The sequence below is a fragment of the Camelina sativa genome, chromosome 3 (assembly GCF_000633955.1).
Source record: "Camelina sativa cultivar DH55 chromosome 3, Cs, whole genome shotgun sequence".
In the NCBI taxonomy this organism is placed as follows: domain Eukaryota; kingdom Viridiplantae; phylum Streptophyta; class Magnoliopsida; order Brassicales; family Brassicaceae; genus Camelina; species Camelina sativa.
In genome coordinates, this window is record NC_025687.1 from 3084494 (window position 1) to 3100698 (window position 16205).

The 16205-nt window shown below is 39.1% G+C and overlaps 4 protein-coding genes across 6 annotated transcripts in view; 1 reads left to right on the forward strand and 3 right to left on the reverse strand.

The window, feature by feature from the left end:
• LOC104765515 (ATP-dependent zinc metalloprotease FTSH 10, mitochondrial) overlaps positions 1-692 on the forward strand; it is a 6168-nt gene extending 5476 nt beyond the window's left edge. For 2 of the 3 annotated variants that reach the window (XM_010489239.2, XM_019243335.1), the window contains exon 8: positions 1-692. In XM_010489239.2, the coding sequence (XP_010487541.1) occupies positions 1-476 (476 nt within the window). In that variant the 3' untranslated portion in view covers positions 477-692. The other variant, XM_019243336.1, reaches the window with a different exon arrangement.
• Positions 752-3469, reverse strand: LOC104765505 (scarecrow-like protein 31). The gene has a single exon (XM_010489230.2). The coding sequence runs from the start codon at positions 2990-2992 to the stop codon at positions 851-853; it is 2142 nt and encodes a 713-aa protein (XP_010487532.1). The 5' UTR covers positions 2993-3469; the 3' UTR covers positions 752-850.
• LOC104765536 (scarecrow-like protein 14) lies at positions 5009-7901 on the reverse strand. Its single transcript, XM_010489264.2, has 2 exons — positions 7759-7901; positions 5009-7652 (listed from the first exon to the last, which is right to left on the reverse strand). Exon 2 carries the CDS (start codon positions 7581-7583, stop codon positions 5283-5285), a length of 2301 nt encoding a protein of 766 aa, XP_010487566.1. The 5' UTR covers positions 7584-7652; positions 7759-7901; the 3' UTR covers positions 5009-5282.
• Positions 12039-16205, reverse strand: part of LOC104778602 (telomere repeat-binding protein 5-like) — a 10118-nt gene continuing 5951 nt past the window's right edge. The window contains exons 11-12 of the mRNA XM_019239517.1: positions 12739-13031; positions 12039-12321 (exon numbers count right to left, since the gene is read on the reverse strand). Coding sequence (XP_019095062.1) covers positions 12039-12321; positions 12739-13031 — 576 coding nt within the window. The remainder of the gene's footprint in view (positions 12322-12738; positions 13032-16205) is intronic.

The following is a 16205-nucleotide window of genomic DNA, read 5'->3' on the forward strand; positions in this document are numbered from 1 at the left end:
TATTGATAGGAAGAATATCGACGGGGGCTCAGAACGATCTTGAGAAGGTGACCAAGATGACATACGCGCAAGTGGCCGTGTACGGATTCAGCGACAAGATTGGATTGCTTTCGTTCCCGCAACGGGAAGACGAGTTCTCAAAACCGTACAGCAACAGAACCGGTGCAATGATAGACGAAGAGGTCCGAGAATGGGTTGGCAAAGCTTACAAGCGAACTGTTGAGCTGATCGAGGAACACAAAGAGCAAGTGGCTCAGATCGCTGAGCTCTTGCTAGAGAAGGAAGTTTTGCATCAGGATGATCTCGCTAAAGTTTTGGGTGAGCGTCCGTTTAAGTCTGGTGAGACAACGAATTACGACAGGTTTAAATCTGGATTTGAAGAGACGGAGAAGGAGAGCCAGAAGGAGTCTGTGACGGTGAAGCCTGTGGAGGATGATGGAGTTCCACCGCTTGAGCCACAGGTGGTTCCAACGTAGACGTTTTGGAGACACCCAAAGTTAATACTACTACTCATTGTAAATTTAATCCAAGCCAGCAATAACGAAACACACGCTTCTGAATCTTCCGTGACTGGAGGGATTGTTCTTTCTGGAAAAGTATCAATTTTATTTAGCTCTATCAATTTGCTCTGTTCAGAGAATCATCAACATTGGAATATTCCAGTAATGAAAATGATTACTCTGTTAAGTGTTCAGCTTTAATCACAGTAGTAGAGAGTGTCATCGTACTGTATACAGCAAAAGTAAAGAAAATCAAGTCCACAAAACAAGTCCACAAGCTCTGCCTCCAGAAGAAAAATAAAACAGAACTTGGGACTACATGACAGTCTTTAAGAAGAAAAACACAAAAGCTAAGAAGGGACCCAACAAGAAGAAGAGAAGAGGATGCGACCTTTCCAACCTTGTAAGAACCAGTTACTATCTTCGTCAAGGACAAAGTCTTTATGATAACCCCATTTCTTCATTTTCTCCCTAAATGACTCCACAAGCTCTGCCTTGACAGGCTTTTGCTTAAAACCAGCCCTAATCATCCTCACTTGCCATTGCTTGTAAGTCTCCGGTCTCTCGACTCTATCTATACCTTCACAAGCTATCACATTCATCACTTCTCTCCCGTAAAACTCTCCTTCAAAATGTATCCTCTCCGGGTTTTCTCGCGACAGAGTCGCACCAAACAAGTCAAAGAGCGCCGAGTAGTGAAACAGAGCTTCTTTGAACCGTGTGGTGAAGAATGGAGCGTTGAAAGATCCGTTAATCGTCGAGCTGAGGAAAACGTTTGGGTTCATGTCTCTGATTAGTTTTAAGAATCCATCCCTCGGACAATCCTCCTCCCCTGGAGTCGCGTCTCGGAGGTTCTTGAACCGGAGAACTGTATTAACCGCAAGAACCTCGTTTGGTCGGATCTTGAACTCCTCTATCCGGATTGTTTCCCAGTTCTTAGACGCAATAGCATTGTATTCAAACGGAATACCAAACCGTTTGCAATACTCCGTAAGTCTTCGACCCGTATCCTGTATTCTCTCGGTTGGACGAAACCCGTGTTGAGGAAGCTCAATGCCCGTAATCCGTAGCTTCCGTAGCCCGGTTTTGTTATTTGACAAGTGCTGTATAAACATGGGCCACTGGAAACCGTAAAGGATCCCGAAATCGATTATATGAAGAACCGAAGCACCCTTGGCAGCATCAAGTATCATCTTGTTAGAGAAGAAATATATCAAAGTCATAAACGGAGATGCAGACAAGAATACATGGTAAGATTTAAGAATCTGTGCTGCTATTCGTTTCTTGGAGGTAATAGAATCGTAATAACTCTGGATCGTATTCCCGGAGCTTCCTTGAAGACGAGCCTCAAGCGCATTAGCAAAGAAATGAGCTAGTCTCTGCGATGCATCACCAAGAGGTGAACTCTGTTTCCTTATCTGCCTAAGCAAATCATCTGCTGTAATCTTATCCCCTGCTGAAACGGACTGTGCACATAGCGTTAGTAGTGTGCGGAAATCAACCGCTTGACTCTTCTTTTTACCCCGGCCGGTTCCTCTCTTAGCCTGAAGTACCTTGTTTGAACCATTCTCGCCATCTTCTTTAATCTGCGGATCACATTCGCCATCAAGAAGCAAAACCTTATCAAACATTTCTGTTAGTTTCCCGTCTTCCACATTCACTGCGTACTGCTTACTACTCCTCGTTTCCTCTAGATCATCTTCTTCTTCCTCCCGCGCGTGATGACTCTTCCTAGTTCTAGAGATACCGGACCAATCTTTCTCTTCCTTCACCGGAACAACTCTTTCTTTCTCCGGATCAAGATTAAAGATCCATTGATCAGTATTAGGAAGAAACTTGCTAGCTTCCTCTAGCCCTCTCTTAAACTGCATAACAGAATCTGCATCACTAAACATACACCTGACAAGAACCTCGTTCGCCGGTTGTCCGAATTGCAACACGCTTGACCTTGGATCCGACACAACACCGGAATCAACAAGATGGTTATCATACAACACTTCAGTCTCTGTAGTAGAGTTAGCGGCTGTTTCATTGCTGACACTAGAATTGCTGTTACTACTGTTCCAGTAATCACCACTACTATTACTACTACTACTACTACTAGTAGTAACAGAGTTAGGAAGATGAGGCTGAGTTTGGGAGTCGTTGATCACTTGCTGCAGCATTTCTTCAGTCTGTCGCAGAGCCAATGAATCGTAGAACATAGATTGATTCTCAGCGATACTCTCTTCCATGAGAAGCTGGTTTACATATTTCAAAAGGGTGTTTTCAGAATCAATCTCATCAGCAGGAGGAGAGTATTGATCATCTTGTGAAGATGAAGGAGGAACCCAAATCGAGGAAGGTTGTTGGTGGTGATATTGATCAATACGAAGATCGAAATCGCTAGAAGAAGGAACACCGAAACCAAGATCAGGAATCTGATTTGGTAAGAAACTCACATCGTAACACTCGTAACCGTTGACCACCCCTGAGTAATTTTTGGATTCCATCAAATCCAAAATTAAAAAAAGGAAACTTTTTGTTTTTGTTTTCTGAATTCAAAAACCCTAAATCACTGAATTTGTTTCCCTCTTTCACAAATAGAAGAATACCAAAAAAAAAGCACAGAACTTTACAAAAGATTTAGCAAAGGATGAGGAGAAACCGGAAACAACATTGCTTACATCTGAAGAAGAAGAAGAATAAGATGGGGAAAAGTAGAAGAAGGCAAGAAAAAGGCGTCAACTTTATTTTTTTTTAGATCATGAAGTTAAAAAAAGGATAAAACTTTATGGGACATGTATTGTTGTTGGTGAGTAGTAGTAATATGCAAATAGGATTGGGTATGATTGCTATGCGTGAGAGCAGAAGCAAGAAATTGAGAAACTGTAGAGAGATTTAGAGAGGAGGAAGTTTCCCGGGAAACTCAAAAGGGGGACAAGACCAGTCTTGCGATTCGTCCGAGGAGGTGCTTTTGACTTGTCATTTATTAGTGTTTCTCATTCGTGGGCTTGTTGGGCCCATTTGTTTTTAATTTACTAATTACAGTATGTAGTAGTGATCGTCATGTTAATCGCAAAAAAAGTTGCCATTTTATTGACTAGTGTGGTCGAGGAATCTATTCTTTTTATAGTAGTGATTGTCTCCTAATCCCCACATTAATTTGTTATAATCCATATGTTAGACCGACTAACGATACTCTTATATGATCCATATGTTGTTTGTGAAACTGCAAAACTTAAAATAACTTATTTCTATGTTTTTGTAGTGCATTAAGAAAGTATTTGTTGACAATATTTCGAAAGTTGAATATATGTCGACGAATTAGGATCTTTATATTTCTTTTATGTAATCAAATTGTGTATTTCTGATTTTTAAATTTTTGTCTAGTGTTTTTAAAAACTAGTTAAAGTAATATTCTTAATTATTTGGACTATGATAGATATTATTTCTTTTTACTAGCTGCGGTCAAACCGTACAAATGGTATACGCAAACCATTAGTTTATATTATTACGTAAATCATAGAACTGATGTATTTTTAATTTCTCGTTTGCAATTATACATGATAGCAACTTCTGAAAAAAAACTAATTTCTAATTAGTTGCAAATTCCGACTGCATTAGATGGTTTATATTTTAAATGTTTATTGCCCATATGTACTTGATCAACTCCTGTTTCATAAATATTATTATTTTTGATGTAAAGTCAAAAGTGTTTCACATAAAAGATATATATATATATATATAGATATATTTATTTATTATTTTGATTCCAAAAGTTTCAAGTTGACAAAAAGAAAGAACAAAAAAGTTTCATATGCGAAAACTTGGAGAGCAAGATTAATAAAGGTTCCTGATAGGTGGAGTTGATTATCTGACCAGTACGAATTCATTTTAAAAGTTGCTGATGAATACTTAAGCGATTTGATTGTAATTATTAGATAGAAACACGATAATAAAATACACAATGAACAGGAGAAAGGACTCCTCCAGATCTGATCTCTCTCATTCACAATGTCATTCTGACATATATTTCTGAGATTCTCACCATTCAATATTGTAAACTCGTACATGAAAAATAAAATAAAAATACATTATACAATATCATGTCAGAAAAACTCGAAATTGAAGTGGGTGTCACGTTTGATCTCATTTATTATCCCCTTTTTTCTGTCTCCAAATTAAACTTTTTTAGCGTTACAAAAATTTATTGGAAATAGTAGTGAGGAAAAGTTCATTAGATCAATTATTTTTGTTGTTCTTGTTCAAGCAAATAACTATAAAACTTTTCTTAAAATTCATGTCAATAATTATAAAACTTTAACTAAAAATCATGTCATATACTATTGATTCATTGGAGTTTCCACTTTCCAGGTTTCAAAGTTTGCATTATTTCTGATTATATTGTACTTACATAATTATCTACTTTTCGTTGAGTTTTTGTTCTTTGGTATATATATAGTAGTAAGTCATACTGTAGGACATGTCACACTCTGCGAGCCAATAGAATTTTTATAAACAAGACATTGAAAAAAATGTAACATTTCATTATTTATGCAACAAAAGATTACATGAACATATACTGTATAGCAAAAGATCATGCAGTGAGTGTCCAAGAACACGCTACATCTCATATCATATGTTATACTCTTACAAACACGCTATGTCACAAGCATACAACAATACCCTAGTGTCCAAGAACCTAACTCTGAACTTAATCTTACTCGTCTTGGCGAGAGACTATCAACAGAAAAAGCCCTACATAAAACCCTCAGTCGCTTAGGACGCAAGAAACAACACCTATGAAGACGAAGGAACCCAAATAGATGAAGCATACACGATCCTACCTTTCCAACCTTGAAGCAACCAATTACTGTTTTGATCAACATCAAAGTTTTTATCATACCCGTTATCGATTTTCAACTTCAGATTTTGCATCAGTTCCTTCTCAAGCGGAAGCTGTCTAAATCCGGCTCTGATCAACCTCACCTGCCACTGCTTATACGTCTCTGGTCTCTCCACTCTCTCCGTTCCTTCACAAGCCACAACATTAATGATCTCTCTCCCATAAAATTCCTTCTCAAACATCAGCCTCATCTCGTCTTCCCTCGTTAGCTTCGAGTCACACATATCAAACACAGCCGAGTAATGAAACAACGCTTCTCTGAACCTTGTGACAAAGAATGGTGCGTTGTAGTTTCCACTTAGGATCGCAGGGATGAAGACATTTGGGTTTACTTTTCTTATCAGCTTCAAAACCGCATCTCTCGGGCTGTTCACCAGAACGGTCTCATCTAGAAGGTTCTTGAAACGGAACAAAGAGTTTACAGCCACAAACTCTCCTTGTCGAAGCTTTAAGTCTTCAACTTTGATCGTTTCCCATTTCTGAGCAATTGCGTTGTACTCAAACGGAACATTGTGTCGCTGACAGTATCGAGCCAAGCGATGACCAGTCTCCTGAACTCCTTCCGCTGGTCTAAAACCGCGTTGAGGAAGCTCTATACCGGTAATCCGAAGCTTAGGCGAACCACCAGGTCTGAGCGAGAGGCGATGAATCAGCGCAGGCCATTGAAAACCGTAAGATATCCCAAAATCTATTATGTGGATCGTGCTGGCGTTTGCAGTGAAGCGCATCAGGCTATGGTTAGCAAATATGATAGCAGCTTTTTTGAACGGACAGACGGACATGTATGTCTGGTAAGCCTTCAACATGTCTGCTGCAGACGTTTTCTTTGAAGATAAAGCAGTATATATCTGTGTACCTGTCCCAGCTAAGCGTGCTTCAAGACTATTTGCAAAATAATGAGCCAATCTCTCTGACCCGTTGCCTAGAGGCGAAGAATGCTCCCTTATCTGTCTTAGCATTTCGTTGGCGGTTCTACGATCATCCACTGATACAGCTTGTGCACATAACACCAAAAGAGTCCTCAAATCAGCAGTTTCTTTCTTCCCTGAATCGTTACTTAGACTAGTAGTAGCAGTTGATTTCTTCCCACGAATCTTTGCTCCATTTGACTGCACCGCAATTTGCTGTGCCGTCTCAACATTGGCAGGCTCTGCTGGAAACTTCTGGTCAAGAATGCATACAGGTTTCCCAGGGCCACATAACAAGATCTTATCAAACATTTCAGAAAGCTCACTTTCCTCAACATAAACAGCTGATTGCTTGTTACTTCTTTCTTCAACAGAATCCTCATCATCGTCACGCCAATGGCTTTTCTTTCCAGTCAACCTGTTTGGGGGAAGAGCAGAGCTATGATGTTCTGTCTCATCCTTCTTCTCCGTCTTAACAAAAACCTCAGAACCATTTTCCTTGGAACCTGAATTACTCGGGATGTAACTATCCACATCGATAAAGAGCTGAGAAGATTTAGGAAGGAACTTACTCGCTTCCTCCACCCCTCTCTTGAACTGCATAGCCAATTCACTATCTTTAAACATATTAGAAACCAAATCATCGCCAAAACCTGACCTATTACCAACACCACCAACCGTGACACTGTTGGACCTAGAAGTGGACTGGAAAACAAAATTACTCGGCATAGGTGACTGTAACCAAGAAGATCTATTCTCAAAACCATCAACACTCCAGTGTGAATCAGAGGAAGTAGTAGTGGTGGTGCTAGCGTAATCACTAAAGGCACCACCTGAACAAGAACCGTCAGGGCTATCATGAGTCAATTTCTCAGGATGGTCCACAGAAGCAGAGGAAGAAGAAGAAGGGTACTTCTCGCCAAGGGCCTCATAAAGAGATTTCTCAGCAGCTTGAAGAGCCAAGGCGTCATGAAACATACAAGGCTTCTCTTCCATGTCCTCCTCCATAAGAACTTGGCTTATATACTTCAAAACAGAATCAGAGAAATCAGCGTCATCAGATGGGGATGATAACAGATCTCCTCCTGATGCAGCTTTGTTGTTCTGGGGATAAGACTGTGGAGGAGGAGGATCCATGGATGCGAAATTTAAGAAAGGCTCATCTAGATAGAATCCATTGGAAGCAACTAAACCTAAGGTGGTATCGTTGGAGGCAGGCAAATCAAACTCGCTAGTGAAATCGAACTGGTCCATGGATCCAGGGAATCCATCCGGATATGAACCCATGGATCGAAAAATAAAAACCCCAAATCCAGAGTCGTTAAAAATCAAGTAAAGGTCGAAACTTTATTAAACCTGATAAAAAAATATCACCAAAAACAGAGCAGTGAAGATCAGAGAAGAGAAGAGAGGAGAGGAGAACAAAAAAAAGGAGGGAGATAAGAGAGAGAAGTGAGCATACCTCTTCGTGGGTAAAGCAGATTAAGCGGATTCGGCAACAAGATGACAAGGAAGGCAAAGCCTTGAGTAAGAAAGAGGAATAAGGTCTGTGTACGTGTTGTGGTGTAGAGAGAGAGCGAGAGAGAGCGAGAGAGATAAGAACTAATTATAATTGTTTTATTACTTGAATGATAAAAGATAATGAAAATAAAAGAATATGCCTTTGTGTTTTTAATTTCCTCGTTTAATTTAATAGTCTGAAAGGAATCTATCCAATTCCGGACAATAGTATTTGAGTATTTGTTATGAATATAGAGTTTAGGGATAAAGCTCTTGTTATTTTTATTGATCAAACTCGAGGTTTACATGTTTATATATAGTATAATACAAGGTCAAAACTAAGACCGACGTAAGACTAGTGCATTGCCGAGAAGGCCATCGGCCGATGGGCCGATAGTACATGGGCCGTAAGGCCAAGGACATAAGGACATTATATGGCCCGGTCCGTACGGAGTCCACTAACCGTTTTACAACACTCCCCCTTGGACGAGACGACCGTATCTATGTTGGATGGAATCGATGCAATGTGCTTAGGGGATGCTGTCTCATTAAAACCTTACCAGGAAAACCCAATGGGACAAAACCTTGGTGAAGGAAAAAGAGTACAGCACATATTGCTCCCCCTGTTCCAAACATCACTCCAAGTCCCTAAGCCTCTGCATTCCAATCTGATGCGCGAGCTTCCTAAACGTTGTAGTCGGTAGCGATTTGGTGAAGAGGTCGGCGGAATTGTCCCATGACTGTACTGGCACCACTTGCACTTCTCCGGCCTTTTGTAGTTCATGTGTGAAGAAGAATTTCGGCAGTAGGTGCTTCGTCCGATCTCCCTTGATGTAACCTTCCTTGAGTTGTGCAATGCAAGTCGTATTGTCCTCATAGATTACGGTTGCTTCCTTGTTGTCCTCCAATCCGCTATCGGTCCAAATATGCTGTGTCATGGACCGCAACCAAACACACTCACGGCTGGCTTCATGTATGGCTAGAATCTCCGCGTGATTTGACGATGTGGCCACAAGAGTTTGTTTCATGGAACGCCAAGAGATTGCCGTACCACCGTGCGTAAACACATAACCTGTTTGTGACTTACCATTGTGTGGATCGGATAGATAACCTGCATCAGCAAAACCAACTAAACCATCTTTGTTATGGTTAGTATAAAATAAACCAAAATCAACCGTCCCTTGCAGGTAACGTAGGACGTGTTTAACACCGTTCCAGTGCCTTATAGTCGGACAAGAACTATATCTTGCTAGGAGGTTCACGGCAAAACATATGTCTGGTCTAGTGTGACTAGCCAAGAACATTAACGCTCCTATAGCACTGAGGTAAGGCACTTCAGGTCCAAGAACTTCTTCATTGGCCTTCTTTGGACCAAATGGATCTTTATCCAAGTCTAAGCTTCTAACAACCATTGGGCTAGTCAATGGGTGAGCTTGGTCCATTTTAAACCTCTTGAGTACTTTTTCAGTATATGCCTTTTGATGCACAAGGATTCCATTATTACTGTACTCAAGTTGCAATCCCAAACAGAATCTTGTCTTGCCTAGGTCTTTCATCTCAAATTCCTTCTTGAGGTATTCTACTGTTTGGGCGATTTCCCCAGAGGTACCAAGGATGTTTAAATCATCCACATAAACTGCTATTATCACAAATCCTTTGTTTGCAAACTTCTTTATAAATATACATGGACTGATTGAGTCGTTCTTGTAGCCTTTCTTTGCCAAATAATCACTTAAGCGATTATACCACATTCGACCACTCTGTTTCAGTCCATAAAGCGATTTGTCTAGCCTTATGCAGTACTGTTCTCGAGAACCATTCTTTGCTTTAAGTTCAATACCCTCTGGTAATCTCATATAGATTTCATTATCCAGTGGACCGTATAAGTACGCAGTTACAACATCCATTAACCGCAAATCAAGTTTTTCTTTGATGGCCAAACTTATTAGGTACCGAAATGTTGTTGCATCCATCACAGGGGAGTATGTCTCCTCATAATCTATGCCAGGTCTTTGAGAGAATCCTTGTGCTACAAGCCGTGCTTTGTATCTCACGATTTCATTCTTCTCATTTCTTTTCCTTACAAAGACCCACTTATGTCCAACTGGTTTAATTTCAGGTGTTATCCTTAAGATCGGACCAAACACACTTCTCTTCTTTAAAGAGTTTAACTCCACATCAATAGCTTCTTTCCATTTAAGCCAATCTTTGCTTTGAGTGCACTCTAATATGGATGTGGGTTCTAGATCCTCATTTATGTCAAGTGCTACCTTGTATGCAAATATATCATCGATGTCGACATCTTTACGGTTCCATTTAATTCCAGACATTATATAATTGATTGATATTTCATTATTATCAACACCTATAGGACCTTGAAGTTCAGCGTCCTGAACTCCATTGGGCTCCTTAGGATTTGCCGCGGCAATGTCTGCATTTTCTATAATTCCCTGAACCTCGGTCTGTTTTGCACCTTTAGACTTCCGAGGGTTCTTATCTTTGGAACCTAATGGTCTACCTCGTTTCAAACGGGCTTTAGACTCTGTAGCAACTTGATTATTGTGTTCCTTTTGAACATCAATACGTACTGGTGTATTGCAAGCTGGTATGTACGATTTTGTTATTCTATTTGGGTCAACAAAGGAATCTGGCAATTGATTAGCTAGCTTTTGCAAATGTATAATCTTTTGAACCTCTGCATCACATGCTAGAGTTCGAGGATCTTGCCAATTTAAGGATGTTTGATTCCAAGTAAGTTCTTTGACCAGCTTGCTAATCTCACCACCCATTACAGGGAATTCGGACTCAACGAATTGACAGTCCGCGTACCTGGCCTTAAATAAATCTCTTGTGGTTGGCTCAAGGTACTTTATGATGGTGGGAGATTCATATCCAACGTATATTCCCATCCTCCTTTGAGGTCCCATCTTAGTCCTCTGTGGTGGAGCAATCAGTACATAAACGGCACAACCGAATATCTTTAGATGGGACAAGTTTGGCTCATGACCCGTTAATAGTTGGGATGGTGAATATTTGTGTTCACTAGATGGCCTGATGCGTATGAGTTCTGCTGCATGTAATACTGCGTGTCCCCAAGCCGACACAGGAAGCTTCGATCTCATTAACAATGGTCGAGCTATTAATTGTATTCGTTTAATGAAGGATTCAGCTAATCCGTTTTGTGTATGGACATGTGCCACGGGATGTTCCACACTCACCCCCATGGACATACAGAAATCATTAAACGCTTGGGATGTGAATTCACCAGCATTATCTAGACGTATAGTCTTAAGTGAAAAATCTGGAAAATGTGCTCTTAACCTTATAATTTGAGCTAACATTCTAGCATATGCTAGGTTTCTTGTGGATAACAAGCAAACGTGTGACCATCTGGTTGATGCATCTATCATCACCATAAAATATCGAAATGTCCCACAAGATGGGTGTATTGGTCCACATATATCACCTTGTATCCTTTCCAGAAAATTTAAAGTCTCTTTATGGACTTTGGCTGGTGAAGGCCGTATTATAAGTTTCCCTTGTGCACATGCTACACACGTGAGATTTTTAGGGATAACTTTCCTTTCTATAAGGTTGTGCCCATTCGAACTCTTAATTAGTTTACGCATCATGTTCGAACCCGGATGGCCTAGCCGGTCATGCCATAGAGTGAACTGTTCGTTGAATATTCTGTGCTTTGCCATGTTAGCTTCTATCATGTTAATTCTAGCATGGTATAGACCAGTGGCTAGTGCAGGTATAGCTTCTAGGACCTTCTTTTGTCCATTTACATTTTCTGTAATGTATAGGAACTCTTTAGTTCCTTCACCCTTGGTTTCAACATGATAACCATTTTGTCTTATATCTCTAAAGCTCAATAAGTTTCTCTTAGAGCTGGGTGAGTACAGGGCATCACTTAGTTCAATGTGTGTGCCTTTAGGCAACAAAATGTGAGCCTGGCCGTAGCCATCTATTAAATTTGCTATACCCGCGATTGTACTAACATTGGCATTTTTCATGGTGAGGTTGATAAAATATCTTTTATCTTTCAATATGGTGTGGCTGGATCCACTGTCCACCACAAGCTCACTCATGTCCTCATCCATTTCTATATAAAACAACATTTTGTGTTGTAATGTAATAAGGCAAATAAAATAAAATTCTTAAATTTAAACCAAATCAATCATCCAATACATAAAATAAATAAAAGCATAGAATTAAACCAAAAATAAAACCGAAAATTTATTCATCATCTTTGAAACAATCGGAAGTCTCTAGCAGGTCATTATTCTCATGATCGAAGTCTCCTTCATCATCAAGATGCACAAGATTAGCTTCTGGATTTTTCTTCAAGATTTCTTGGTATGCATCAATAAGGTGTTTGGGAGTCCTGCAGTTCTTTGCCCAGTGGTTTGACATACCACATCGGTGACAAACCGATTTTGCCTTGGTTTGTGGCTTAAACGGCCCGCGGCCCTTATTACCACGTCCGCGGCCGGCTTGGCCTCCACGACCGCTACGTCCTCTGCCACCACGGCCACGACCATAGTGTCTTTCTCTGTGGACGTAGTTGGTCTCTCTAGGCTCTCTAAGCTCGTTAGGCACTGCAGCACTATCCTGTCCCAAATCAACTTTGTGTGCTTCCGGTAATGGGGCTGTACCGGGAGGTCTCATGGCACTATTCATCAGCAACAGTTCGTTATTCTGCTCAGCTAGCAGTAAACACTCATTTAGTTCCCCATAGTCCGCAAACTTCGTTTGTCGGTACTGTTGCTGGAGGACGATATTGTTAGGACTAAAGGTAGACAATGTCTTATCCAATAGCTCCTTTTCCGTCACTACCGTACCGCACAGCCTAAGGACCGAGACAATCCTAAAAAGCTCGGAGTTATACTCATCCACGGATTTGTAATCCTGGATCCTTAGGTGTTTCCAATCGTACTCGGCCTTTGGAAGGAGCACCGTCTTTTGGTGCCCGTAACGGCGTTTAAGCTGTGTCCAAAGGGCGAGAGGATCTTCTATGAATAGGTATTGGTTTTTGAGACTCTCAGCAATGTGGTGATGCATGTGCTGGATACACTTATTCTTTTGCTTGTCCGTGCATGTGGAATCCTCTTCAATGCATTCGAACAAGTCCTTTGACTTCAAGTTGATCTTGGTGTTCATTGCCCATAGCAAGTAGTTATCACCAGAAGCATTCAGTATTGGATAGTCTAGGCTCTTAAGGCTTGCCATCTGCATAAACAGAAGTAGACATCCGAATGTTAGCATGCAATATTTAAGATCGAACCATGCACTTGATTAATAGGACATGCGGTATTTGAGACCGTACCATGTCTTGGGCCATGCGGTATTTGAGACCGAAACATGCTTGCCACTTTATGGTTTTATGGTTTAAATTCATGCATGCAAAGCAACAAAAACAAATATGCTAATGCATGCAACAATTCTAGATAGGATTTCCTTTTTCTCTTAAGATTTTCGATAACCACTAAATTAAATTTAGAAGTTTATCTTAATTATATTTTAATTCCAATTTCATTGTTTTAGCTTTATAGAAATTTAACATAACTTTTAATAACAAACAAAATTTAATCCTAGAACACAAGATTAAATTATGCAGCCGATTATACAATCCTAAGCAAATTCGATTATGATCATGATGCATGAACAATCCAAGTTATTAAATTTCCTAGAACAGCTTTGAACAAATTCTATCTTATGATTTAACAAAACAATTCTAGTTTCTTATGCAACATAACAAATCAAGCAATTTCAAACAATCAAATCCGATTTTAAACTTGATAGAGTTATGGTGCAATTCTCAATCAATCTAACAATCCTAACAACCGATTTTAAGTTTTAGGTTTTAAGGAAATTAAAGCTTTGTTAGATCGTGTACTTGGATGTTTTAGGGTTCATTAGTTTTAAGGTTCAAATTCGATTATAGGGTTTTAAGAGGGTTTCGAATTCTGTTTACCTTAACACCAATAGGTTCTGACCGGTATTGATCTGGGAGCTAAAGACCTCAGATATCTCACGAACCTCGAACCTCGAACAGCTTCCACGAACCACGAACTGCTTCCCACGAACAGCTCCTTGTACCGCACGTACTTGAAACTCACCCCCGATCCGCGTACCACGAACCTCGATCAAGTTTGTATGTAACTTGATCACGAGCTAAGGATGCTCGTGAATCAACAAAAGAACTTCGAGATAATAGAGGTAGATCTCGGAGGAGAAGAAGAAGAAGAACGGTTTAGGGTTTTGGAAGAGAAGGATGAAAGCGGCGGCTGCCTTAGGGTTTTAGGGTTTTTAGGTGGTAGGAGTCTATCGTGCTGATAACGTGTTATGAATATAGAGTTTAGGGATAAAGCTCTTGTTATTCTTATTGATCAAACTCGAGGTTTACATGTTTATATATAGTACAATACAAGGCCAAAGCTAAGACCGACGTAAGACTAGGGCATTGCCGAGAAGGCCATCGGCCGATGGGCCGATAGTACATGGGCCGTAAGGCCAAGGACATAAGGACAATATATGGGCCGGTCCGTACGTAGTCCACTAAGCGTTTTACAACAGTATTTTGTTTTTTTACTATTACTACGAACAGATTTTTTATTTTTATTTTTATGAAATAAAAATTTAATTATATTATCTTGCTGAAAACTATATTTCTTAATTTTAAAAATTAGTAAATAAATCGCTTTTTTTTTTCTTTTCTATTTGGTGTGGTGATACAAGAATGAAATATTGTATATTGCTTTATTTTAAGTTTTTTTAACTATTAAACAAAGAAAATAGCTAAAACTATACAAGTCATTAATTATATTTATATGGATAACATACCACCCACAGAAGAAGCTAATTTCAATCAATCAATATCGTCATACAATTCATCCTTCGATTTAGGCCAAGCCCCTACATGCAAAACTAATCATTCTACTTTTCTTCCCAATTCTTACTCACTGTTCTTTTTGGTTGACCTGTTTTATGTCGAAGACTAAATAATTAATTTCTATCATAAAACTCATTGTCTTACTTTTTCCTTAAACATCTTTTAATTTTAAGGGTATGCCGGAGAAAAAGTTTAGCGTAACAAAGCAAAGGACAAAAAAAAAAAAGGAAACTTTGAAGCAAAGAAAGGGATAGCCCACAAACTAGTCGAGTCGATGACTACGAAGCCAGAAAGATCCGTCTCTTGGGATGTATGATTGGATGACGGCCTTCGTTTGTGACAAACTTCTATAGAGAGCACTACTGTGTGTTGTTGCTTTCTATTTATTGATGGTTTCACAAATCTTGCAACTTACTGAAAGACATAAATCTTTCTATTTATTATAATAATGGCTAATCATAATTGAACAACTTCGACAACAAAGATTCTGTGACAATACTACTAGCTACTGTATGAAGTTGGAAATGCCAATTTTTAAAACATCATTTAAAGATAAGACCAAAAAAAAAGATAAAATAGTTGATATTCTAAACTTGTTTCCACTTGAATATAATTAGATTTTCCTAATTCCTCACGTCTTTTAAATTTGATCAAAGTTCAAAAAAATCCTTTATTTGTAGCAATTGTATATACTTTCTAAAAAAATCTAGAGATTTCAACTTTTGAACTCCCATCATCGCTCCTTAATATCATGATTTTTAGTTTTTCATTAATTGCTCTCTTTACTTTCGCATGCCAATTATAAAACATTGGCCTAATCCTAGCCACATGCATGAACACAACCAAACAAAAAAAAAATAAAACACTTTTTTCTACCCGCATAACAACGATGCTAGCAAAAAACATAAGACTCACATATAGGTGTCGACTTTTGATAAGGATATGAAATAAGGAAAGTGACATCTCCAATTATTTCTCTCCATTCACCGATAAGATCCTAAAGAATCTTCCACCATATACTCTCTTTCTCTGTAAGTTTTCAAAAAAGTGTGTTTAGGCATTGAGAAAAGTCCCATATAGCTACTACCACAAAAGGGCAAAGTGGATAATTATTGGTACGTATGTTTTGTTCCATTTTCTCTTATCAACTCGACCTATTTTTGTCACGGAATCTTGTCTCAAGGCCCCATGTGCGTATCACAGAGCTAAGTTCTTGGTGATTTCTACATCATACATATTATAACAACTTTTTCTTATATTTTTTTTTATTAATCAACAAGTTTCAAATTTAGATAATTTTTGGTGATATAGATACGAGCGATTTGCTGACAAACTCATAAATACGAATACTTGCGAGACACTCTTTGGGTGGATTCTTCAAACACAATACACCACAAATATCTCAATTTTGCAAAGGCAACAAAAGAAAGAAACCCTCTTATTATAACAACGCTCTGTGAAAATTACATCAGACTTCACATATCTTCATCTCTATATATTTTCTTCTTCTT

What these genes read in the sequence shown, in the direction of transcription:
- LOC104765505 (XM_010489230.2), bottom strand. Translation starts at nt 2,992, where the DNA reads ATGGAATCCAAAAATTACTCAGGGGTGGTCAACGGTTACGAGTGTTAC.
- LOC104765536 (XM_010489264.2), bottom strand. Translation starts at nt 7,583, where the DNA reads ATGGGTTCATATCCGGATGGATTCCCTGGATCCATGGACCAGTTCGAT.